We start from the raw sequence: 27,556 nt of genomic DNA, 5'->3' as shown, positions 1-27,556 counted from the left end.
CACACACGCACGCACGCACGCACGCACACACACACACACACACACACAGCGATACCTGGTCCAGTCTGGTGCTGTTAGCTAAGGAGCTTTGTCTGTCTGTAGTTGTGGGTGAAGTAATGTGCTTTGCCTCTTAAGTAGATGGCTGTTCTTTGGACGTTATCGTACCCCATCCTTTTTCATCCACTTGGATGAAAAAGGGACTAAGAAATGGCAGGTTGGGGGGGCTCAGGAGGGAAAGTTAAACATGGTCGCTAGTGATCAATTTTCCGTTCTCCCTTCCCTCTTAATGCCAAGAGAGGGGCTAAGTGAAGCAGTGGTCTGGGGTAGATTGGGGTGGGTGCTTTGCTACATCGGGGGAACAACCAGGCCCGTCATCGCTGGAGAGAAAAAAATATACAAAATCTATGATTCTAATCAATCAGGTCTTGCATTATTGTACATCCAGCAACTCGGAAATCTTTCTGTCTTGTTCAGTCAAAGCTTTTGAGCGGTTAGTACAGGGGGTTAGACTGCATTCGTGAGCTCAGACAGGGGGGTCAGATAGTGAGTTGGATGGCTACCTCTGAAGCTGTTCCCCCCTGAGGCAGGGCAGGCAGGGGAGGGAGAGCCCTGGGGCCTGAGGACGGGAGCAAAAGCACTCTTCTGTTTAGCAGCAGACGGGAAGGAGGAGAAAGGCAAGAGAGACGATGATGAGCTGGAGCTGCCTGGTATAGTGGGGCTGGAGGGCATTACTGTGGAAGAGAGAGCAACAATCAGTCTCAAGTCTGAATATCACAGCGGACTCAGAAAGGTATAGATTATGATCAGGTCTTACTGTAGGGGGAGCCTGTGGGAGAGGCACTGCTGAAACCAGGAGAGCCAGGTACTCCTAGACTGGTCATGGGAACTGTCCCATAGCCTCCAGTCATCCCTCCGCTGCCCCCGTAGCTTGAATGCTGAGGAGTGGAGGCTGATGGGTAGCCCCTTGGAGACAAACTGCTGGAATTTCTAATGTAACCTAAAGTAACAATGAAAAGGTTGGGTCAGTTCTTAGCTTCATTAGTGGGATAAAAAAAACAACGAAAGTATTAAATGGTTTATGTCTTATTCTGCTCACCTTGGCTGCTCTGTCCATGGTCCCCGATGCTGACGCCTAACTGAGAAGGATAGGAGCCCAGGCCCATGACACTGCCGTGGGCTGGTGAGCTGGGCAGCGCCTGCAGCTGACTGTGAGGACGGGGAACACTGTACAGCGCCTCGGCGATGTCCGCCGCACGTTTCAGCAGCATGTCCTGCAAGAGATACAAAGACATAGAAATCAGCAACGGCTTGCGGTGTCACATTTACAGAAAGAGGCCAGATGCACTTTTTTATGCTGGTAAGATGTTACCTGTGTAAACTCACACATCTATACGCTGACAGGAAACAGGGCAGCATTAAAGAGGCTGAGTATGTCTGAGCTACGTCCAATTAGACTCCACTTTTTGACAGCAGAGTCAAATCTCAGCTGTTGCCGCTTCGTCATACACTAACACTGAACAACGTCTCAAACAGTCCCTGGTCAGAACTGTATTTTCATACAATTATGATCTGACAAATAAATAAAGCCTCTAAATAGTCACAATTATGGATTACCTATATCTCAATCAGGTTTTAAATCCCTGCAAGTTCATGACTGATCACCAGTGGCTGCCTCACAAGAAGGAATTGTATTAATTATGGTATGCTTTGGAAAATGTTCAGCAGTAATGTAGAGTACACACAATTAATATTGAATTGGCTAAAACATGCATACCACTGGTGTAGCCTTTTAAATATCTGCATGTTGTGTTTAGTAAACCAATTTGTCATTTGAAGTCTTTGGGATATTGGAGCAAAGTGGCTGCTGTTTACCTGATTACTGTGTGGGTTTCCATAGAGGGCCTCCACAAGATCTGCTGCTCTCTTTAGGAGAATCTCCTGCAAAGAGCAGAAATAATTACGTTAATATCTTGGTAAGAGTGTAGCATGCACAGGTTCTTGAAAACACATCATGAGCAATCTTTTATTCCGGAGTCTCTAACCTTGGCTAGTTTCTCTGGGTCACCAGGATGTCGAGGAATGACCTTTTGAAGGCGCTGGAAACCGTAGTCTATAGTTGGCTCATTTAGGGCTGAGATAGAATAAAGGAGAAACACGTATTGCAAATCAAATCGTATGCTTAAAGACAGTTGAACCATTGAAACCCTGTGCGCCATTGAGAAGTCCAAACGAAGCACACAGTGTGTTGTCTAAATACCTGTGTAGATGAAGCGCCCAGGCGCTCCCTTGCAGAACTGTTTGGATTTATAAGACAGTGTGACCTCCACGACCCCGGGGATGTGTCGAGGAGGCGTCTGGACACGGATAGCGTGTGGCGTGATCAGCTGAGGAACAGGACGGAAATCATGTCACAAGACAGCAACAAATGATCCCCCCTCCATTCCTTGTAAATATTTAGGCTAACACAATACTGTGGTAATATTAATTTGTGACTGCCCATAAATCATTTAAATAATGAGACAAGCTATCTGCTACATATATATCATTTCAAAATACGCTTCAGACTGTACCATCATTAGTGAGATGCTTTTGGAGACAATTCCTACCTCACTCCATACCAGCATGCTGCCAAACACCACCTGCAGGCCGTCAAAAAAGTTCTCCCCGATGACGATGACCATCGCCCCGCCGGTGGTCCAGCCCTCACTGGGACTGATGGCTTTGATACACGGGGTGGCTGGAAAGAAGAGCAAAGCAAGAGTTACTCCGAGGGTTTCAATTTAGGACGTACACCAGTTATAAGAGTGGATGGAGCATGATTCAAATCTGTTGCAGGGGGAATGTGTTGAAAGCGCTCTTCAGTTTCTGTTCATGTCAGAACTAAAAAGCTTATTTAAAAGGTAACATTTTTCATAGCTACTTCATTCTATCTATGTGGCTTTTATCCTTGAATACCACAAACTGCATGTAGAAGAAGAGTGTTCGATCCATATCACATGTAAAGCTTAAAAATCACACGACCTGCAATCATATAGAATAAAACGTCAGGGAAAAATAGTGTGCACAGGCACAGTGGTAGAGAAAGTATTCAGATCCTTTAATTAAGTAAAAGTAGCAGTACAACAGATGCAAATAAACTCTGTCCTGCACTTAAAGCTTACTTAAGTAAAAATATGGACGGATTATCGGCAAAATGTACTAAAAGTTAAAGCACTAACATGCAGGAAATCAAACCGGTGAGAGTTGTGTTATTATTGGATTATAGTTATTTTAATGGGGTATTTTAATGTTGAGGCTGGCTGCTGTGGACATATTACATCAACACATTAATACTACTTAACAAAGTACTAGTTAGTTATTTTGAAATATAGTCCAGTATGACAGAGCCTTCTCCATAGCTGCCCCCTCCCTCTGGAACTCTCTCCCCAAACACATCCGAGACTGCACCGATCTTTCCATGTTCAAATCCCAAAATCAAAACCCACCTTTTCAGAACTGCTTTAGTGTGTGGCCAATATTGTGTGTTTTATGTTTTTAGTGTATAGCTTTTATACATGATGATTTTAATGTAAAGTTTTTGAGTATTCTGAAAAGCGCTCTATAAATAAAATGTAATATTATTATTATTAGAGTCCATCTTATTTTTTTTGAATTTTTTTTTTTTATCGTCTGCTTTATGTGAATCAAGTGTCTTAATGAATGCATTAATTAGCTCAGTTAATGACCTCAGTAGCACCCCTGGTTATGTTTGATGTATCACGGTGATTATAAATGGACATTAAGGAACTCAAGTACCTGCTTAGTATGTTTCTGAGTGTGAATGATGAAGTAGACATGTAATAACATTTAAAAAAAGATAAATGGGGTGTAACATCGTAGTGTTGCAGCGTCAGAGTCTCACCATATTCCATAGTATTCTCGGCAGACTCGCCTGGCTCCAGTCTGCGGGCCTTCCGGCCGTGTTTTGAGTTGTTGTGAACGAACATGTTGTCAGACACTGCTAGGACGTGGCCGTCTACACTCACAGTGCTGGACAAGACCACCTGAGAGAAGGAGAGGAGGAAGATACATGAGTGTGAGTGCACAACTCAGACAGCCCGCTGCGAGGCACAGTCTCCGGTTACAACAGCAAAGTCCCAGAGCGACAATCCGTTTGAGCATACAGGTGATAGTAATATTTCTCAATAGGTAATGTGACATCCCCGGGATCTTCATAATATGTCTGCATTCTGGTGATGACACTGCTCACACACCCCTCCACTCCTCCATCAGGTCTCCATATGGCCTCTCCACTGCCTCTTGCCGAACTTTTTGATTCATACAGCATGCAGCAGGCTCATCGCTGTCTCCTCCTGATCCTTCGATGACACCAAACATATGGACCAGATCTCCCATTTTTGCCGGCCGTTAAAGCAGTGGATGATATATAGTGGCCCTAATTTGATTTTCTGGCCGCACCATGTGTGTGTCCCTTCCCACATCTGCCTCGCATGGATGACACACAGATAATTAATGAGAGGATACTTGTAGGTTTTTCTCTGTGGAGATAGTGTTGATGATGTGATGCTATTTCTGAAAGTGATAATGAGTTTGTGTTTTTAAGAACATGTTTTTGAGAGTTAAAGGGAATGGGTCAGTGAGAAAAAGGTCATTTTCAATGAAATAGTAAACTATAACTATTTATAATGTGCATTTTTACAACATCAGAAAGCGAAGATAAAAATTTGCACTCCCTTTGCAAGAAACACATGGCAGTAATTTTGCAGGTGAAGGAACATGAGACAGAAAAGGAGAAAAAGCATATGTGTTAGGCGGTGGAAAGTGAGGGGAACCTAAAGGAAAATAACTGTAAATTATCGATCACGCAGCAGACTCCTGTCCAGCTCTGATCACCTTTTAACCCAGAGATGAGAGTCTTGGAGCGCCCGTGTGCTCATAACTTCTCAGCATGTGTCACATCGCAGGAGTTAAAGCAAACATTGTGGAAGACAGAGGGAGCATGAAGAAGGGGAAGGTATACGCAGGGTTTGCGGGGAGAAGGAGAATGCCAGACAGGGGCCGCTGGTGCTGAAAGACGGCAGAGGAAGTGGGGCGGGAGTGTCCCCTGTGACCACTTCCTGGGTCACGGAGCATGACCTCCTCCATCTGGAGCCAATCACTCAATTCTTGACAACTTCCTGAAACACCTCAACCTATTTCCTGCACCCCAACGACCAAGTCTCCCGCATATCAAACTCCTTTCATTTGTCTTTCCATCGCTCAGAAATCCTAATTGATTTTTGATTTTCACCTCTTACTCCCTCCTCTAAGTCTTCCATTGGGAAATCTTTCCCAGAGTTTGAGACATAAACTATACTTAGAACAGAAAAGAAACTGATTATTAAGTCTCCATCTACTAAGATGGAGGGGCATGAAAGGGGTATGTTTTGCAGACTTTAAAATATATTTCTTTACATAATTTGATTCCCATATTCAGTCCAACGTGTCACCACCCTCCCGCTTCCCACTCACACGCAAGCACACGCATGCATTCTTTTCCCCAGTCTTGTCGTACCTGAAATCTCCTCATATCCCTCGGGTTTCCTGCTGTCTTCAGACAATTCTGGTTACATTTTAGGAAAAACTTCAAGAAAAACCTGCAAAGGTAAATAAGAGGACACATGTTTGTACATCAGCAAAAAATAAAACATGAAAGAATTGTGCTACCCTGCCATACTGGCAGTCAAAGAAGACATTCATTATTTTTCAGAGACAGGCCTTATGTATGGTGTGTGTGTGTGTGTGTGTGTGTGTGCGTGTCTCTATGATTACAGCTCTGACATCAATCCCAGCTGTTTAGCTCACTATTAAAGTCAATGTTATTACACTTTAAATCAAGTGATGAGAATATGAAGCACAGTCCAGTGAAACGTGCTGCTGTGTTTCAAAGTAAACTGGAGACAGTGATGTATGCCAGCGGACTCGGGGGACCGTGGTTTCCCGCAATGCCGTATTTGAACCCCCACAAGGGAATGGTGAGGGAACGATGTAGAGACAACTACAGAGAAAGTGAAATGAGGAGGTGGAAAGAGAGCGGCAGCGATAGAGGCACAGACACTGGTATGGACATGAATTTTTGTTTTCAAGTATATGTGTCTCATTACGTATGTGAGTGTACTTTTGAGGGTGATAGGCTGTGGAGACTGAGAGAAGCTGAGAGAGAGCGGGGTGCTGATAGCCTCTGCTACACCAAAGACAACCTGAGAGAAAGGTGGAATAAATAGGAGAGAGGGAGACTTCGGAGAGAGACTCCAAATCCCAGGTGTGCACAGTTCGGCAACACGGCCCGCTGCCATGGCAACGCAGCTCTGCCGCAATCCCAAAGTCCCCACGCTGAGAGGCGAAGACAGCGATGGGAAGGAGAAGGCAACAACAAGAGCACATTCCATCACTGGAATACAGCGAGAAGGGAGACTTGGCAAGGTGAGATGCAGGAAAGTGTATATAAAGAGGGAGACGAAGCCATGAAGATTCACACAAATCTTTTCAGGCAGAAGATGTGTGTTAAAGCTAAATATAAGAAGAATGAGCCTGGAAGTGATGCGGCGTAGTGATAGAATTATGGCAATTGGCAAATATCTAGCCCTCAAACCAGATGTCCGCTTCACTTTGCGAGTAACAGTACTCTGTCTTGCCAATGTAAAACACATCCATTAGTGCTCCAATTAAACAAACAACAACAGTGCCGAAGAGAAACGCTGCAGAGGGAGACAGCGGTTTGGGGCTACATGGTGTCGCCCCAATGCCACCCACACTGTGCTCCCTGCAAAAATAAGTCATCTTAATGGAGAGCGGTTGTTTGGAGAGGAAGTTCATATTGGCCCCACAGCCCTGAACTCTCCCATCGAATACTAATCTCTCTCTCTCATTCTGTCAGCTTTAACTCGCTGTTCTTCCATCACTCGCTCCAGCTTTCTCCCTTGTGAACAGGATCTGGCTTGAAACGGGCCCTCGGTTCCAACAGTGTGTCCAATATTTCTTGATTTGAGCTATTTTGTCGGAGGACAATCAATATTGTTGTTGGCAGAGGGTGGTTATAATTTATCAGAGAGCTCGAACCTCCAAACTCAAAGCTGGACCAGACCTCCGTTTTGGGTGGAAACATGTCAAAGTGCACATTTGTGCCTCTCCTATTTCCTTCTTCCATTTCTCCCCTCATCAGTCCTTTTTTGTGCTTTTTGGACATCATGACAGTATCAGTTTAGCATGATATCACAATATGTAGAGTACATTACACAAGGAAAGTTAAACGGTTTGTTTCCTCCCTCTGAAAAGAGACCATGATCAAAAGTGCTCTGTTTCATTTGACCGCCTCCTTTGAGGGTTGTGCTCGATGTATGTTTTATGCTGGGCAATGATTCTTACATTATGGCTCATTCTAAAGGCTATAGCTGTCATTTATAAGGAGGTAAGTCATTTTTTTGGTTTAATGTCCATGGTCTGGCTGCGGTTTAGCCACAATCGTTTTCTCGCCACTTGCTTGTCAGCTACTTAATGTTCATCTAACCAGCAGTCATCATTCATTTGACTGACTGACGTGATACAACTTGCAGCCTCAGATAGCGATATCACAACCCTAATTGAGTGGTTGTCTACATCCATCTCGGGCTTTGTGCACTTTCGAGGGTTCTTGACCTTGTTTGTTGACTTCTTCTCATCATTCCCTGTTTGTATGACACCAGATGCCTCGCACACACAGAAACACACATTCACATGCATGCATGCACAACCTAATACACCGACACCCCCACCTTTGCCCCCCTCCTAAAAACCCATTGAGTCAACTTTTCACCCCCCTCAGTTCGGACGCACACAGCTGCAAATGCTGAAATTAAAGCGAGACATTGACGCATATATTAGCATGCATTAGCCGCTTCCCCCTGCCCACTTAACATGCAAATCTCCCAGCCCCGTCGCGTCGCCTCGCACCTTCTGCCACACATTCATTTGCTGAATTATAATTAGACTAATCTTGCATAATTAATAAGAGTCGAGGACCCTCTGTTTTTTATCCCCTCCTCTATTGTGGTTGCAAAAGTTTAATATTGCTGTTGTTTGTTTTTGTTTTGGTAATGTAATACACCCACACACCTCCCCATCCAGAGGGAAGAGATAAGGAGAACATGCAAAGAATTGGAGGTGATCTTCATGTCACAGGAGAATTGCAGAGAAAGGCTGTTTTCAAAGAACTCCCCGAACTTAAGCGTGTTTATTTTTAATGTGTGCCTTGTTCTTTACATTCACAGAATATTCTGTTTCATAAAGCAAGAGTAAAATGGTGATTTTGTTTGTTAAAAATACTGTTAAGTGAGTAACATAGTGCAAATAAAGCTAATTGGAAACATGTTACAACTTTTAAACTGCCATATATATCTGTAATTATGTGGATTTTAACCGCTGCTAATAATGAAGCTGAACATACGTTAAGCTAAAAAATATCTTCCTGTGACATTAGATTACTTACAAATATGACGAAATATCGAAGCTTGATAAGCGCAAACTCCTCTTTATTTTAGTTCGATGACAAATTTAAGAGGTAATTGAATTTCACAGACTTCACTGTGGCAAGCGATGGAGACCAAGTTTTATCTTCCACAACATCTACCCTCTGCAGACACACTTAAGACAGGAAACACAAACAAAACATAGACCCAAGTCTTAAACCTTGGGATCATTTTCCACTGTGGCACCACAGGGAGTCTGCTTTTTCTTTTCTGTCTTCACTTCTGCATCTCTGTCAAGGCCTCCAATCCCTTTTGTCTGCATCTGCTTCAGTTCCCAAGACTAAACACAGGCCTCCCAGCGTGAGCCGGCCATCCTAACGTTGACAACATGCTTTACCAAAACTAGTTCAACGACCAACCAGCAAGTCACCACGCTAAAAACACCAGCAGAAATGCAGTTTTTGCAAATATCTCACCCCCTCAGTGTGGACTCTCAGTTTCACATTTCTCAGTCCATCTGTTACACATAAGTGTTACACATTGGGCTTTCCATATAGCCTTAATCATGCAACGAGCACCTAGGCAGCCCAGGACCCAAAACGTTTTATATGCGTTCATCAGCACTGATCACTGTTTGACATAAACTGCCTTTTCACATAGACACATCGCCCTGTGTGCTCATTGTAAATGAAGGTTTCCTGGGTAGCAGCGGCTCTTGAAGCATGTGATGCACACGACTTTAACGCAGAGTTCAAGTTAGTTAGCACCACAGCTAGAAAACTTTCGCTGCTTGTCTTCTCTTCTGGGATTTCGCTAAGGCCTTCCATTTCTGGGGTTACTGCACAAAAGATGACTCATTTATGCTTGAATACAAAAATATAGGAGGGGAAACTTTAATTAAGGAACATAATGAGGAGGAGATTGTCATGATTTTTAATCGGCACAGATGGATGCCCTGCTGCTCAGACATATCGGCACAGATAAGAGGTAGAGATAGCAGAAAAGTGCTGCTCCTCTTCATTTTCTTCATCCATGAAAATCCGACCCCATCCATAAAGCTCAAGAGGAATTGATTGTAAGAAATAAGCAGAGAGAGTGGAGCAATAGAGGAACAGAAAGGTGGAGAAGAGGGTAGGCAAAGACAGAGAAAGAGAGGGAGAATGTTGATGTCCTGTATGCAGGGCCATCACTCATCAGACATCCCCACGTCCCCCCACCCCCTCAACACTGAAAAAACAAAACAGTGTCCTGACATCGCAGTGGAGGGGAGCTAAGGGGAGGGCAGGGAGGGTGGGAGGAAAATTAGGAAACCAGATGTGAAGCATTAAAACATACTGACATGCTGAGGGCCTTCCTCTGCCACACTCACACACAGAGAGCACTAACTCATACAGCAGGCCCAGATACGTGCGCGTATGCATGCATATGTCACACGCTGGCTGTACAAACCACACACACATTCATGCGTGTTTTCACAGGATAATACGCAAAGACAAATAGCGACTGCAAGCAACCATGTGTGCACAATCGATCGTGCAAAAATATACACATTAGCAAAAAGGATGCCTTAGTTATTATTTATTTATGCCATATTTTTGCACATGCAAGCTGATATTTAATTGTAAAGTAATGGGTCAAAAACATGCTGCAGCTCATGGCTATGTGCTAGGATTTGGACAAACCAGACCAGGGTCATCACGCATCAGTATATGGATATGCATCCAATTAGTACATATACCCAGGCAGAGGAAAGGCTGGGGGGGGGGGGGGGGGGGGGGGGGGGGGGGGGGGGGGGGGGGGGGGGAGGAATGGAGGTGTTTTGTTTTCCTCCATTGGGAGAGCTGTGTTTGGGGGGATGGAGGGGGGGGTGGGGGAGGGATCGTAATAAATACCGCTGGACCTGGGTCCCCTGGCAGACTGGAAGCTAGACTGGTCACCAGGGTTAACACCCGGGGCACATGACCTTTGACACTGCTAATGGGGCACAGAGAACCCTCGCACGAACTGATACCCCCTCTGTCGCATACCACCACAGGACCTTTCACACCAGCCTCCCAGTCCAACCCCCCTCATTCTCCTCCTAAAACATACAGGGATATCTGTGGCATCAGCTTCACTCGCCTTTCACCAGCAAACATCTCACAGCCAAACAGACTCCATGCTAGTCTTTTCTTCCTTTTTGTGACAGCGTGTAAAACACATATCGAGTCATCAATAAAACAGCTGTAGCTTTCCTGATTTAAAAAAGATTGTGTCCCAGTTGGAACTTGTATCCACTGACCTATTAGCAAATGACTAAATGTCTAATAGCCTCTCAGTGACATCTGTATCCTGAATACCTTTAAACACCATCTGTACTTGCTGACATGCACCTCAAAACAGCCAAGTACAATGTGGTGGAGAGAGGTACTCATCGTGCAGCTGAATAATCGAAGTAACCAGTAACCACACCTGCAATATAAATGCAGTGGAGTAAAATGTACAATTTATAAAAGTATTTGATTTGAATAAAATGGGAATACTCAAGTAAAGTACAAGTATCTCAAAGCACAGTGGTTGAGTCGGACATACTTCATTGATCCCTGAGGGTGTCCAGGAGGCGAACTGGCATCGCTCCAGCTGCCAGTCCACACTACTTGGTCCATACTGGGAATGGGTTCCCAAGACAAGTCCCCACGGACTGAGCTACATACTGCCAAAATACCCCCAAATATACTTAGTTACTTTCCACCACTGGGGAAATACCACTTCACTGATCAGAAGGGTTGAGCATCACTCTTTGGTACCGACTGCATCCCTTAGTATCGAAAACTGTAAAGGTTGGAACCAAAAGCCAGAATCATAGTCTTGTTTGCTCATTCAAATAATTACTAATTTAGATAATAATTTGTATCTTATTCAGGCAAAGTTATTGTCTGGCTGCTTGTGTGTAGACAAAATTCAGCATTCCAGAAGTTTGGAAGTTTGGAAAAGTATTTTGTGGAAAACATTACATTCCTTCAAGTAAAGAATTGGAAAAAGTATTGTTTGTATATCCGTAAACGCAGCTGAAATAGCTTGACTATATATACAGGTAGTCTCAGGCAGACAGCGAGCACATGGGGGAAGTTTATAAATTTTGCCGGTTGGATTGGCTGTGCCCCTCCTGGCCTCCTCTACGTTGCCTCCCAGGCTGGCTTCACCCCTGCAACCTCCGCCCCAGCCCACCCCACCTCTTAACTTGAGAACTGTGACAAAGCTAAACATTTAAACCACTAGTGCTGATTTATAGAGCTTGGTAGCGCTGTAAAACCTTCAGGCTTGCCGCCGCAAAACTGACTGAGGCACGGCGTAGCTGCGAGGAAAAGAGGGCTGAGGGGAGGAAAGCAGAATGATGGGAAGGGTACACAAGAGGCACTCGAGTGTTTCAACGAGGTTTCTCCCCGGGCGTTAAAGTGTTTTACTGCATAACCTCTCGCAAGCTGCTAAATGTGCATCTCGACAATTTAAAATGAATTACTGTTTCGGTCTCTCAAGCTCAGCCAAAAGCAAAGATTGCATACAAAGCTTGGCCACACGGGACTGCGGTCAGCCTGCCAAATAGATGGATATGAATAGATATTCAGAGTCTGGAGAACATGAATTCACAACCAGGACAGGGAATAGAAGTCCCATCAGTGGCCTCACCTCTCCCAGCATGCTTGGGGTGTCCTGAGGGACAAGCATTCAAAATATACTCTCAACTGTCACATGGCGACACGGAGCACCCTCTACAGCTGAAGAGATCTCAAACATACCAGAAGGTAATCTGCAATACACCAACACTGATCTTGCTTTCTCAATACCCTTTCAATCAATCAGCCACTAAGTAGATTTACCAATAGCGCATGTATATCAAAGTTCGACCTGAACCTTTCTTGGAGAAGAACAATGAATTTAGGATTGATGCCACCAAGAGGGAGAGGAGAGGAAAGAGAAGCAACAACAGAAGGAGAAGAGATGTCTTCTTAATTAGCCAGTAATAATAAGATCTGACAAACAACATCTGTTTCCAGAAAGAGAGAGGGGGGGATAGGAGGAAGGAGGACGAAAGAGAGAGAGAGAGAGAGAGAGAGAGAGAAGCAGTGGAGAAACCTGTGAAGCCTAGACAACAGGGACTAGCTTGTAAGAAAGTAAAGGGGGAGCGGAGGGGATGTGTAAGGGAGGGAATGCTGTGTAGCGTGACACAATAGAAGAACGGGGGAAGAGAAGTATAACAGAAGTGAGAGAAAGACAGAAAGGGGAGAGGAATCTGACAGGGTTGAGGGAGTCGAAATGCCATGCAGGACGAATATGACAGACAGAGGGAGGAAAACAGATCAAAATGAGAGAAAAGGAGGGAGATAGACAGACGCAAGAGAAGGTGAGCTGGATAATGGTGCTGCAGGAGGAGAAGAAGAACGTGTGAAGAGATGGGAATGGAATCACTCAGAGGTCCAGGGTGGTGTAATTTACTGTCCGTGGCTAATACACAGCAAATGTGTGGAGGCGAGGACTGGGAGAGGAGAATGGGGAGCCGGGTGGTGGGGAGGCTGAAGGGAGGGCACGCTGACTGTTGGGGCTCTCAGCATGCCTGCTGGGAGCCTGTCAGCAGTCACATCACCCCCTGCCCTCAGCCCTGACAGATTCATCAGCACCATTACACACACACACACATACACACACACACACACACACACACAAAGCTTATGCATCCAAAGATTATTGTGACATTGCAATTGCTGTTCCTGTTTTCTTTGAACTTTTCGTCCATGATGAAGAAAACACAACATCTGCTGCAATAATTGTTTAGCCAGCAAAACACAAACGAGCCAGCTAAGAATCCTGCTTTGCTTTAACTTTATATACTGCAATTCAGTGCATACGTCTATCGTGCACTCTGTACCATATTCTTCTGTTAGCGTGGCGCTTTTAAAGTGCAAGTAGAAGCTAAAAAGGTGGCTCTATTGTATGAAAACTGTATCTACACAATACCCTTGCCTTTTTTCGTATCCCACAGGAGGGATAAGTTCCTCAAGCATTATAAGGATACTTAATCACATTGTATTTAAGAAATACTGCAGATGTGTAAATATTAGTGTTGGGAAATGTTTTCAAAAAGTAAAACGGTGGAGAATTTGTAGAGAAATCTAACTCCTTGGAGAAAAAAAGTATGTCCAGAATCTAGATAGACAAACAAACAAACAAGCTGGCTAGCGGGGCCGGCCTAGCACCAGGGGGCATTGTTAAGTCATTAGTGAAATTTAAGACTTTACAGACCGGTCCCCATCACACACACACACACTCTAACAGCTCCACCAACAGCAGCAGCATCCAGCCAAAGAAAACAGCCCTTGTTCCTAAATACCATTGCTAACTGGCCTCTGACTCACACACACACACACGAGATCCTGATTATACTGATACAAGATCCCCTTACAAAATAAATGGCAAATGCAGGAATTTCACATGAAAAATAAACCCGCAAATACGAATCTCACACACATAACCACACAGCGCTCACTTGCCTGCGATCTGAAGTGCCTCTAAATCACACTAATCTGCCCCCTTCTGATCCTCTGAGTGCCCCTACTTAATCTCTACACTGCTCAACCAAAGGTGAACCCTATTAGTGGCCAGACAAATGAGAGGGTTTGCCCCAGCTACTCTGAGAGTGCGAGGCCTTTCACAGTGCCATTGAGCTGCAGCTCAAAACTTCTAATTTGCCCCCCTCCTATCCCCTCTGCATCCCACCCACACTAAAGGTCCCCCTGCTGTTCCTCCACATTAGCCCATTGGTAGTCCATTCCCATTTCCTGTCAAAACATTTCTCCACCGCTCTCTGTTTCCGACTGCCCCCTCTGTAGGCTCTCTCAAAGAAAACAAACCAGGCCTACTCCTCGTGTCAGGGTTCAAGCCACAACAGCTAACACTGGCCGAAGCGGAGCAAAGGTGACCAAACACAAACTCGGCTTATAACCTACTACTCGTTATACACTTCCTGTGCACATTTAAGTCCAGGATCTTCCCAGTTCACACAAGACCACTTCGCAGAGAGCTTGAGCCCCACAAAAGGTCGATGAACTCGTTTTCCCCAGTCTAACTCTGAGTGAGAGTCTCGCTGTTTGAAGCGGTACCTGTCAGTACATTTGATATTCTAGACGTTGCATCGTCTCTCCCTGTCTGTCTTTGTGTCATTCTCCCCCTTGCATTGCCCCAAGGGAGGAGCCATCCCCGCCGTCCTGTGCCAGCTGCTCACTGGTCCAGCTTGTGTGCCGCTCCGCTGTGTGAGGCGGTGTGCACTGGAGCCTCAGGGCCCTGTCGCCACGCTGCCTGGCCCCCTGCCTGAGGGGCTCGCTGACAGGGGGTCTGGAGGGAGTGGACAGTACTACCCCACCATGGAGAGACCTGTGACAGCGGACTGAAGGGGCCAGTGTGTCCGACTTTGTCTCTGTGTATGTATGTATGTATGTGTGGCACACAGGTAATTTATACACATATTAATACCTGCATCAGTGTGACGTGTCAGACCGTGAGTGCAATCCAGCTACACTACAATCTGATCAGTCTGTGGAGGGAATTCAACCACCTGAGGTCACTTACAACTCATACATCAGTATAATATCCAGTATAACAGTAGAAGATACGTGTTTCTGATTTGTTGGACTATATTCATTAAATGTACATAACGTAATGTACATAACATAATGTGCAAGGTATTTGTTTGCTGAAGTATATCTTTGCTGCTGTAACATACACATTTCCCCCTGGGGATGAATAAAGTACATCTACGGTATCTATCTATCTAGTAAGTAGTCATGGATTGCCAGCTTTCCCTTAATAAATCAAGACACTACATGAAGTATCCTTCAATATAGGATAGGTGGTAAAGTAATGTTTTTTGATACTGCGTTAAATGACAATATAGTCGTTTCTTCTTTGTAAGTGTCAGTTTGCAGCAACTTTGCCAACATCATCTGCAGCTCTTCCTCTGGCCAGAAACTCAAATAAGAAAAGCACCTCCTCCACATCCGTCTTTTTTCTCAGCTACTTCTCACATAAAGTCTTCTTTGCTGATGATTTGTTGCACCATCAAACATCCTGTTTCAGAGTAAGATATATACTTTAAAAAACAGAAGGGAAATTAGAAACTCAAATCCTGGATTTTCTTTATTTCTTGGCTATAAGAAGGGACGGTTCACTGCCCCTCAGGATTCGGACCTGAAGAACGACTTTTAGACAAGCCACCTTTAAGAAAATGTGGTAGAGAAGATAATGGGAGTACAGGTATAGGGTGCCAGTATCAACAGAAAAAGCTACAGCATGAATTCCACTTTACAGCTAAAACAGAATCTTGTATTTGGAGTATGAGAAACAGTCTTCTGAAATGACATTGTTGTCTCACACATAAAACTCTCAAGTGCATATATGATGACCTAACAGGGCGACTTGGCGGCAGTGCATGAGTATGCATCTGGGAAAGGGGAGGAATTTGACCCCTGACACAGTCCAACAAATGTTACTGTATTTATTCTTTGGCTGATAGTTTAATGTTCTTTTCCCAAAGACTTGAAGCTTCTATTTTCTTTTTGGATGGATCTGAAGAATGAGGAGGCCGGCGTTCCCCTCCATTACCAGTACAAGAAAAAACGATCTGTCCTGCTGTAGGAACCATTGAAAGGGACGTAGCCCACGTCATCATATACTGTTATTTTTTAAATTAGTTTAAGACATGCAGACGCAAGCAGGTGGATGGACTAGCATGGAAACAGATGGTGCCTCCCTGATACACCAGAGACATTTACATACACCAACAAATGATATCTGAATAGTTTATTGTCAAACCGTCCAGACAGTGTTAATCCGTAAAGAACTATTAAAAACAAGACAAGCTGTTTTACTGCACTGCAGAACAGAGTGTGCATGTGAGGACGTCTTATAAAATAGCTTTGACAATGAACATCAGCAAAATGAATTAGCAGATTATAAATGATAAACATTCAGCCATGGAAACTAAAGCTATCTACTACACACCGATTAGGACTGAAAACAAAAACCCTGCACTGACTAGTTGAAAACAAAGCTGTGGTACATGCACATAACTAGAAGCAAGACTAAACAACAGATCGATAAAACCCACAACCTAAGATTAACAATAATGGATTCCTCTTGGAGCTGAGCGTCTGAAGTCGCCCAGGACAAGAAATAATTGTCCAAAAATGATCACCTCAGAAAGCAAAATTAACTGTTTTAAAAAAAAAGCAGAACATCGATGGTGCTTGCGCATTCCAGATGGAGGGTTTGTTTTTTAGTTCAGTGTTCAAAAATCAAAGGCTGATATGCACAAGTATGTTTCGTCTTTGTGAGTTCATTTTGAGTCGAGGGAAGAGCCATATTGACAACATTGGAAAATTCCTATTGATTATTCTTCTTTTCTCCGAGAGCCGGCTTGTTAAAAAAGACCCCTCTTGGAAACACGATCAATTAGTGAGATAGTGCTTGCCATTGATCAGCCCCTCTCCAACCCCCCCCCCCCCCCCCCCCCCCCCCCACCACACAAGGCTCTTGCCTTTCGATGGATCCCTCCACACACTCCTTATGACCAACTATTGATCTCAGCTTCTTAGCCAAATATAAAAGCACACACTCACACTGAGCACTGACCCCTCCCATTCAAACCGCACAGTCTCATACTAATACTGACATCTGCTTGTCTCCATTGTAAACCCATGGTTCACTCATAAATACAGAGGCCAGCTTTGGCCCAGAACCAATATAGTTCCTCTGAGGTCAGAGGTCAGCATGGCAATAATGCCACCATTAACAGATCTGCCTGGGTTAATACTTTTCAGAAGAGAGATGCTCTAAGTAATGAAAGGATTTGGTGGAAAATATAAATATTAGAGGGCTGATTATCTATTATATTTTCATTTGATTGTTTTCAAGTTGCTTATTGAAAGGGTTAAACAACAGAGGAAATGCAGGATATTTTTACTTTGTGGCTAAACTGGAACTTTTTTTGCTTGATAAATGACCGAATAAATTTATCTTCGAAATTGTTGTCGGTGATTTTTTTGAAACATCGACTGCATGAGTTTGATGAGTTCGTGAAGCTTTATGGTGATGAGCTCGGAGGAATCAATCTATCTATCTGTCCATTGATCGATTATCAAACCAATCAGTGAACACGCCGGCCCATCAGTCAAAGATAACACACTCCAAACAGAAAAGTCACATCAGGCCTGTGAGTGTAGCAGTTCACCAGTGTTAAGATGAGACAATTGTAAAACTATTAGACACAGCAGGCAGCGGGGTATTAGATAATTCTCTCCCATCGGCAACTTAAGAGTCATTTCTTTGTCAACGACTGCCCTTGCCCTCTTCATCCCTCGGTCCCTCCACCCTCTATCCCTTCACCCTCCCTATGGATCAGCTGTGATCTGCTCTTTCTCTTTTCACTCAAATCAGGATTAGGGGGAAGAGGAGGTGGAGGGGGGTGCAGCAGCAGCAGAAGGCGAAGGGGGAGAGAAAACTGAAACAATATGGAAAGGAGATTAGAAAAGAGGGGGTTTGGGCCGTTTGGGGAATTGCAAACTCCCTTGTGCTTGGCTAGGTGTCCTAATGACACCGCCTAATTATGGCAAAATTAGACAGGCTAAAGGGAAGGAGGAGGGGCGGGGGTGGTGGTGGAGGAGATGGCTACGTGAAGGGAAAAGAGGAGGAAGAGGGGAACTAAGCAATTGGGAGTAAAGAAGTAAGCGCACAGTAGGCGCATGTGAGAGCTAACGGAGAAGAGCGAGAGGGGTGTGCAGGAGTACAGATACGGGGCAAGGCGGGGAAGAAGGGAGCGCGGGGCTGGGAGTGAGAGAAAAAAGAGAAAAGGAGAAAGAAAAGGAGTAGAAAGCAGTGGCTGGTGCGATAGCAGCGAGTGGGCCCCAGCACGCTGCATGTTAATTGGAGAACAGGTGTTGGGGCTGGGAGCAGGAGGCTGATTACTGGAGCCACAGAAACAGACCGTCTCCTCCACACACACACACACACACACACACAAACACACAAACTGCAGGCACACACATGCACAAATGCACATAGGCTGCACACACATGCATGAATAATTTAAGACCCAAGCAGGGACTGGGGAAAAGGGTCAAAGAAGGGGTCACAAAGCCACATCGACAATCGCACATCCATAACATGCATAAATAAACGTGCAAGGATCCACACACACATGAAAATATCCATCCGTCTGTGTGCACACACATCTGTCAATCTTTTGACTTTTTCAGTGTGTGGTGTACGTGCATGCAGTCAGAAGAGAGAGTGCACATAAAGTGGGATAAAAGGGCACAGGGCCGCGCAAAAATCACATTGGCTCATCAGAAATGAACTGGCTGCTAATAGGCAGCTCCCTGAGGAGAGGATTTTGCAGGCCAGTCAAAAGAGAGAAGCCCCCATCAGGACGGGATATGCCCGGTGTGATTAGAGAGTACAGTAGGTCAATGATTCCATTTAAAGCAATCCTCACAGCCTCACACCAGCCTTCAAACACACACACAAGGAGTTACAAAGAGATATGTAACACACTACCATCATCAGCCCGCCGCCGAGCTGCTTACAAACTAATTTCGAGGAGGTTTATCCATGTTAGGAGGAAGTATAAAGTGGGGGCGGAGGGGGTTATTGAGAGAGTAATGTGCTACAGTAAATGGGAAAAGCAGCTGTTCCAAAAATTCAACAGACAACAGCCCGATTTTCTCCGTGATATGAAAACTATCTTCGGCGGAGATCCTTCGAGACACACTGTCAACAGCCAGCCAGCTTGAACTGAGGAGGGGAAAGAAAAGGGTCCTTGACGTATATGAAGTGAGTGTTTTCTAGACAGACGATTGCTGGGAAGGAGAGAGGGAAGGAGAGAGGGAAAAGGAGGGAGAGGAGATGAAGGTTACGTCTATGACATCACAGAGAAAGTATTTCACATGCGGGCTGCTTACGAGCATTCATCACAATGGTTAATGCCAGGCAGACAGCGAGAGACCTCCAAAATCCCTCGGACGTGAAGGCCCTCACACACGCTGATTACTGAGGGGGTCACCCGCCTTTACGCCTGATAACTGGCTGTCAGGGTGAACATTTACCAGATATCGGAGCCTGCCTGGTATTATGGAAGTTCCACATGCTTCTGATAAAAAGAAATATACGCTTTTGGCAGGTTGCAGGTGCAATGTCGGCCGTTAAACATAATGAGTGACCAAACTGAAACATATCCCAGCAGGCTGAAGATCAACAGAGAACAGAACGCTGAAGAGAAAGAAACACATGGGCCACAGACATGGACAGATATCTTGTACTGTATATCGCAACCTCCTTGCATTGCTGCAGTGTAAACTGACGTGGTAGAAAAAATGATTTGTATGTTGTGAATATTAGTATTTATATGTGATGCAGGCATGCACGTATTAATATTTATATGTGAAATACACACACAAACATTAACACCACTGTACACATACATCCAGGCCCCACTTTTAAATGAATATGTTGTAATTGGGGCTTCTACTCTGCTATGTAGCTACTCCTCTCACTTGGTTTGTGTAAATGCAACAGCTGCTTGGTGAGATCTCACCACAACCCGCAATCTCTCTCTCTCTCTCTGTCTCTGTAAGTGTGTAGGTGCAGATATATACAAAGAAAGGGCAACCTGAACATGTCGTATGAAGAGGTGCTTGTTCAAGGCAGTGGACACTGTGTGGGACGTGTTTTGATCTCATTACCTGTCAATGATGACTGGGTCAGAGGGCGTCTCGTTTCGGTTGCCACAACTTTTCTTCTCACAACAGCGGCTGAGTGGGCAGTTAAAAGAGACAGAAAGGAGGAAAAAGTCAGTGGAGGAAAAAAATAAATAAATTAAACAGGAGGAGCCATTATTTGTCTGGCCCATCCACATCCACGGGCCCAGACTACTCTGCCGCAGTCGGGGCCAAGATCCAGGAGCACACAAAGGAGGCATGAGAGGGGAGGGGAGGAGTAGACAAAAGAATAAAAGAGGAAGAAAAGGTACAACAACACACCCTACAAACAGTGAGAGACCATTCAAAAGTGAAAAGCCAGCCCGGCAATCTGTCACATTGATTTCGAAATCAAACTCAACCCCCACGCAGCCTCATTGCGCACGCACACACATGCACACACACACACACACACACACACACACACACACACACACACACACACAGTCCCACAACATCCTACCATTCGTCAGCAGTCCTGTCCGAGGAGCCTGCTGGCCACCCAGCCCCCCCCTCCCCAAAGTCCCCTTCACTGCATAACAAAAGTGCCCCCACCCCTAACCATCTGCCACCCCTACACCTCGCCTCACCCCTCTCGTGTCCCAGCTTGGCCCTGCCCTGCCCCCCTCCGCCCCCCTGTCAGACGGCCTTACTCCCCAGCTGTGACGCTTGCCCTCTGCCTCTTCGGCTCTGTTATTAGCCAGCTGTGAGTCACATTCGGGCATCTGCTGGCTACACAATGGCAAAGCCCACTCCGTCTTAGCCCCTCTCCCCACGTCCCAGCCCCCTATCCTTCCCCCTGCTGCCCTCAAATCCTGGGTCACTGCCCCACTTCCAGACCGCTCTCTTCGGCTTCTTCTCCATCCATAAGCCCATATTCACCTATTTTCTCTATTCACCAAACACTAACCAAAACCTTCTGGTCCCTAAGCCATGACTGGAGTCTTTAAACTCGCTACACTGAGACACTGCAAATATACCACTGGACCTGTCATCACATGTTGACAAAGTTCAAACGTGATGTCTTGGCTAAACAGAAGTGCTGGAGCTACATTTCAATGAGGGAAAGGCAGATTGTTCCCCAAAAAGTGTGTCAGCTGTAGAACTCCAGGCCAGAGAGTGAGGAGCGCCAGGAAGAAACAGGAGCTGGCAAGGGGACATGCAGCGTTACAGCAGGAAGCAGCAGGGGGTTACCACTGTAACAAGGATGCTGACAGACAGGCTAGATTTATAGTTCAACCACCGCAAAGTTTAATAACCAAGCTGACTGAGACAAGGGAGGAGGATGGAGGGTAATGATATTTGGATTTCGTCCCTGTGGGTGAAGGTTTGAATGACGGGGCGGGTGTGTGTCTGTGTGTGTGTTAGACTCACCTGCACATAACCTCGTGTGTGAGCAGAACTCTGCACATTTCTGGATTCTTGTTTTGTCCTTCATATGCGATGGGCTGAGAGGAGGAAACAAGGGGTGGATTCAGTCTCATGTTGAATCAGTTAAACTCCTAATTGCGTAGCTGAGAAATTACCAACCTGTTTAGTGACAGAGTCAATAAGTCGTGCATAAAGATCCTGCTCCGTGCGAACCCCTGCAAAAAGAAAACAGAAGTTGATTGTTATCAATAACTTACGCAAGCCATTTAAAGCATAAGGGATATTTTACTGAGGAAAGAATGTATCTCTTGCCCTCAGTGCTATAGATAAGTGGAAACTGGGAAAAGAGATCAACAGACTCAACCCTGATTACAAAATACTACATAACCAAAGGAAGCAACTGAAACTGCACGTAAACTCGTAAACCCCCTAAAAATATACATGGTGCTGAGGATTGGACCCTGTCCAGCCAACATGGAGAAATAAGATTGGCATGCAGTTCGAATTCTTTTCTCTGATGGTTTCTGAGGGGATTGAGAGTTATTTGATGTTTGGTGATGATCAGTCATGTTCAGCTTTGAGGGTTCACGATTTGTCAAGCCGTTCTTTTTTTATGTGGTTCTCAGTTCACTTCTGATTTATTCCAAAGTTTACATTAGGGACAGGTAAAATGGCACCTGATCGGTTTGTTACGGGATTTAATTGAAGAGTGAATGTCCTTTTAACATTGTCTCTCGCTTCTCTTTAATCAGGTGTGACTCTGAGTGAGATTTCCAGGAACACCTGAACCTCTGGATGCTTCAAACCTCCGCTGTAAATCACACAAAATAGGGAAACGACATGTAATGAATTGCTTCTTGAGAAAAGAGCGCATTACCCAAGGATTTTTTTCAGAGACTTTGGAGAGTATCGCTTTCAAAATGTGTTCCTCTCATCAAAGTCTCGATTGAGATGCCTTTGATATCGCTTGGGGGAAGGGGATGAGAGGAGGGGATGCAGAGGAAGTGCTTTTGGTGTGCTTGTATGTACATGTGTGTGTGTGTGTGTGTGTGTGTGTGTGTGTGTGTGTGTGTGTGTGTGTGTGTGTGTGTGTGTGTGTGTGTGTGTGTGTGTGTGTGTGTGTGTGTGGTGGGTGTATAAGGGGGTTGCTCTGGAACATGTCTTTTATCTTCTCTCCCATGGGTGCCACTGCGATGGCAGAGTAGGGGCAGCAGTGGCTCATGGGAACCAAATTTCTCTGTGTATCCCCGATCTGATGTGAAAGCACCATGGGGGGTTGGAGGAGTTGGGGAGTGAGAGGGGGTTGAGGGGGTGTGGCGTGGCAACATGTACCTCGTTTCTCCCTGCGTGTTCCTCGCAGAGCCAAAACATTGAATTGTACAAACTCAGTGATTAGACGATGAGCCGAAGGTAATTTATGAGTTCAGAGAGTAGAGGCGAGGTGAGGATGTGGAGGAAGATTACTTAAGTGGAAAGGTGTGTGTCATGTTAGCGAGCTGGTGTTACTGCTGACCTCGTTCAACTCCTGTTACATGCAGGGCTCCACGCCGACGTCTAGATGATCAAATCAGACACCTCAAAGGGTAAAGAATCAGCCCATAATCGTAGAACTCGTGTTTGACTCTACTCACCGTTGCTGTAGAGGAGCTGTAGCTTGTAGTGAGTGCCGTTGTTGGTCTTTTCTCCCGTCTGCTCCTTGGAAACAGACACACGGACAAACGCAGGGCACGCAGTTAAGCACTTTTGAGGCATAGATAAGTACAGCTGAGCATCCCCACGCCGCGTTAAGCACAGCGAGTCTCTCCTAATCCTGCAGCTCGCCCTTCCCTGACAGCAGCATCGAGATCAGAGGGTTGTAGGCTCAGAGCCCATGTGGGACCTTTCGTTGTGTTCAAGAGCTGAGCTCTTAACCTTGAGTCGGATGTTCTTTGTAGAGGTTGAACTATCATGTCTGATGCAAACTTCTAAAACCTTAAGATCAAATGCAGTAGTCCTCCTCGCAATGAGGTAGCACAGGCATGGTTATACGCGCATGTGTTCTGCAAAGTGTGGAAAGTACCGTATGTGAGACTGAGCAGCAGTCGACCTTGACAGAAAAAACTTCCCTTCCGCTATCCCTGCCTCCCCCAGGCACTCCACCAGCTTCTCACTTCTTCCTTCTCTCCCCCCTCTCTGTCTCTGGTTCCCCCTCTTTCTTTCTCTTCTTCTACCTCTACTGGTCTTTCTAAGTGGTCTCAAAGGAATGCTCTCTGGTCCAATAACCCAGGAGGCTGGCATCACAGAGACGAGCACCAGAAAGGAGGAGAGAGAGAACGAGGAGGTTGGAGGAGAAGAGAAACTGGGAAGAGGAGACAGTTGTGAGGAGGGAAGAGGAAGTGAGGGGAATTAAGATGCACGAAGATAAGTTTGAAAGTAAAAGTTGTCCAAACATAATATCAAAAGCGAGATTGAGACTCAACGTCGGGAGATAGATGGATGCCTAGCATCATAAGTTTTGTGAATATACACAGAGGAACATTTATTTTGCCTTGCCATCACTCTACCTCTGCATAATTACAAAGCCAAAACAGATGCCAGGTTAACCATGCAGAAAATGAACTCCTCCACTGCCGTCATATTGCGCTGCGTTGGCCTGGGTGGCACAAAGGGGAGCACACTGACAGCTTTCAGCCCTGGCTGTTAGCACTGACGCCCTCCATCTTCATCCCTCCCTGGCCATGAAATTCATAGTAAAACTATGTTTGAACTTCAGCTGACAGGACGGTGTCCTCTTGTCTTTCTCACAGGGGAGATCTGTTGCCATGTTTAGGAGGCTCTCGCTCCCCTCACCACAGAAACATCCATCAACACATAAGGCTCCCGCTCCCGGCAGTCTCTTTCTAACTGTGTCTCTATGCTGCACCCTTCCTTATTTTGGGTCTTGTCCAACCTGAGGAATCCAGCTCTCCCCCCCCCCCCCCCCCTCCCCTATTTAGAGTATATGAGTGGGGGGCTTGAAGGAAAAGAGACTTTGATGATTAGTTCACTGTATAACTTAACAGGAGCAAGCATAATTTGCATTTTAAAAAGTAGTGATGTCCTCCTAATGAGGCAAGCTGCTAATTAGTCATTAGATATTCTTTTTCAATCCCACATCATCAGCTCATTGAGGGTAGAGCTTGTGTAAACATGTAGCCGTCAGCTGTTCGATATGCTTGGCTTTACTGGGGATGTGGAGGATCAAGTTGAGCACCTGGTTACAGCTGAAATGCAGTAATACATTCGGTTGTTGTTGTTATTCACAGTTTTTCAGACGATACTGAGCAAGATGAATGGTTTTAGATGTTAAAAATGTCCCTGAAATAAGTGTAAAGATGATAGTGAATCGATGACATCTTCAAATAATTAATGAGACAGACAGGCGTTCAGAAATATTAACACACCTTGTCATGTTCAACAAAGTCCACAAAGGCAGTCCTCTCCACCTCCACAGGTTGGCCGTGTCTGTCATAGAGCGCCAGGACAAAGTGGAAGAAGTTGGACTTGCGGAGATTTGAGGGCGGCTGCTTCTCAAAATGAGCTCTTGACAAAGCTACTCCACTGAGGACACAAGAGGAACAGACAGTCAGCTCCACAGACATTCACATTGTGTTCGAATAAACTGCTTTATACTGATCAATATAAAGATTACTTCTCATTCAATTAAATTAACATCTAATATATTATTCATTTTTGGTGGAAAATATTTCTCAAATCTGAATTTAAAAAAATAAAACTGCATGCAGTAAATCATGAGAACTCAATATAACATTATTTCGTTTTTAATATCACTTAATTTCCCATTGGTTACAAAGTGTTTTCAAATTGTAAGGCCTTCAGTTTATCCATACAATAATTTGTAATCGTTTGCAAAAAAAAACATACAGATCATCTATAAATATTGAGTTTTCCCATAACTTGAAGGCAACTTTACGAGATTAGAAACCAATGTGACCAAATACACACACAAAACAGGCGAAGAAGAAGAACAGGACAAGTAAATATTGTTGAAACTATGTTTTAGCTTGAAAACTGAAAAGTCGAAAATAAAATCAACACTTTTTGACTTTGGGACTGATGGTGGAGCATCTTGGTAAAAAATACTGACAGTAAGTGTATATAGACTACTGAATTTAAATAACTTTAAAATGCAGGCATAGTCTGCAGGTGTGTTTCTCTGTCAATTAATTCTAATTGGCAATTTATTCTTTTCAGATGAATCAAAACTTGAGTAGTTCTTTCGTGATTGTTTTTTAACGTTTCGTTTAAAAAACAGAAATGCCCATTATAAGTGTTTTAGTTGTTTTTTGTTTGTTTTTAGTTTTTTGTAGGGGATACAATATTACAATCGAGTTATTTATAATTAGGCTACATTTTAACGTTAAATAAAATACTGCATGCTATCAAATAACCTAAATACAGTTCATGAAGCGCCATTGTTGGATCACTTAATTACTATTGATATGCCTATTCTATGGTTACTCAGACTTATGTGTTATACTAATTAACTTGTTCTATTTTCTTGAAATCTCTGTTGCCGCTTTTCTGACTTAAAACAGTTTTCTAAACTGTGGACACAATCGGAGAGCACTGATGTGTGTGTTTGTGTTGGTAAAAAAAAAAAAAAATATGAAGATGGTTATTGAACATGTTGGGGAATGTGGAAGACAAAAATGATTCAACAACCAAAACAACGTTTACTTCTACGGATGAAACCCATAAATAGAGCGCGTGTCCGCTGAGGATACAAAGTGTTTCAGCTCCATGAACTAAAATAGCTGATTTAGGAAATTCAGCTTTAGTCACAGGTTTTCAGAAATGATCTGAAATTGAATTGTGTGAATTAAGTATGTAAATTGAACTTTTACACTCGAGTAAATTATCTGAACAGTTACTCCTTGTGTGTGACATTATGTTTAAGTCTATATCGTTCTGATTATTAGTTTTACGTTTTGGCAATATGGGCCTTCTTTGTTTCTGCGCACATAACGTCTTATTACTTTAAAAACTACTACAATAATATAGAGTATAGTTACGCCATAATTAAATACGTTTTATGAGTTGGGGGCAAACCGTTTTGAAGGGGGCTCCTGTCATCTTTTGCAACAAGTAGTTTGTAAGGACTGATTTTGAAAATAAATGCGGTGACGTTGATAACTGAACGCAACTGTTGAAAATAAGTGGTGAGAAGTTGATTGATGTCAGTAGATCAGCTGGCTTTGTACTGTACCTTTGCGCCGCTACGTTCGCATCCACAACCCCGACATTACGCACCCACGACCGGACCGGATCCATCTCCTCTGCAAGACTTCTCTCTTTTAATCCGCTCACTTCTCGCATCAGATGCTCCTGGATCCCGAACATTTAAGCCAACGTCCTGCGCGTGTCGGTGCACTTTTTTTGAACTTAAGAAAAAATAAACTGAGCTGGAGAGCTAAAGCACTTTGGCAAACAACAGAAGGTCCACCCAAGGCGCTGCGCTCCTCCACAGCTTTGGAACAAGTGACCGACGCTGTGTGATGATGTTTCACAAGGCACCCGCAGTTAAAAATCCACGCACACTTTCTTTCAAGGCTGAAACGACGCTAACAGATATATTCCCACACTAATTGCAAGCATTGTCCAAGCGCAAATCTCCAGCGTCAGTTCGAGCGCAAAGGTTTACCTGCTCGTTGCGCTAACTCCTCACACAGTTCAGCGAGAGACCGTTCAGAAATATTCTTTCAAATATGTGTGTGCAGAAAGTCTCCCTTTGTCAGAGGGCCAGATCGGATCAAAACAGTTCATCCGAGGGCCAGGAAGCTTGCAGTGAACCGCTGTCTCGAAGCATGAATGAGACCCTCTGCCGGGATAGAGCTGGAGGAGGGGCCTTAGTGCCATGGGGGACCGATTGTTGAAATG

The 27,556-nt window shown here is 44.6% G+C and overlaps 1 protein-coding gene across 2 annotated transcripts; it reads right to left on the bottom strand.

Moving 5' to 3' along the window:
* Positions 1–345: 345 nt before the first annotated feature.
* Positions 346–27,019, bottom strand: ebf2 (EBF transcription factor 2; the record flags this gene model as incomplete). 2 transcript variants are annotated; one of them, XM_079271102.1, is made up of 16 exons in its annotated part: positions 346–377; positions 561–731; positions 815–997; positions 1,097–1,271; positions 1,873–1,938; positions 2,043–2,131; positions 2,258–2,384; positions 2,607–2,737; positions 3,902–4,043; positions 5,555–5,636; positions 20,252–20,320; positions 21,641–21,714; positions 21,797–21,852; positions 23,269–23,332; positions 25,060–25,216; positions 26,886–27,019. In XM_079271102.1, the coding sequence occupies 16 exons, from the start codon at positions 27,017–27,019 to the stop codon at positions 346–348; spliced, it is 1,752 nt and encodes a 583-aa protein (XP_079127228.1). The 2 variants fall into 2 exon arrangements, with proteins under 2 accessions (XP_079127228.1, XP_079127227.1); XM_079271101.1 differs by lacking the exon at positions 346–377 and having other exon boundaries at positions 494–731.
* Positions 27,020–27,556: the final 537 nt, after the last annotated feature.

The sequence above is a fragment of the Melanostigma gelatinosum genome, assembly GCF_949748355.1.
Source record: "Melanostigma gelatinosum genome assembly, chromosome: 6".
Classification (NCBI taxonomy): Eukaryota; Metazoa; Chordata; class Actinopteri; order Perciformes; family Zoarcidae; genus Melanostigma; species Melanostigma gelatinosum.
This window is presented reverse-complemented; position numbering and strand designations above follow the sequence as displayed.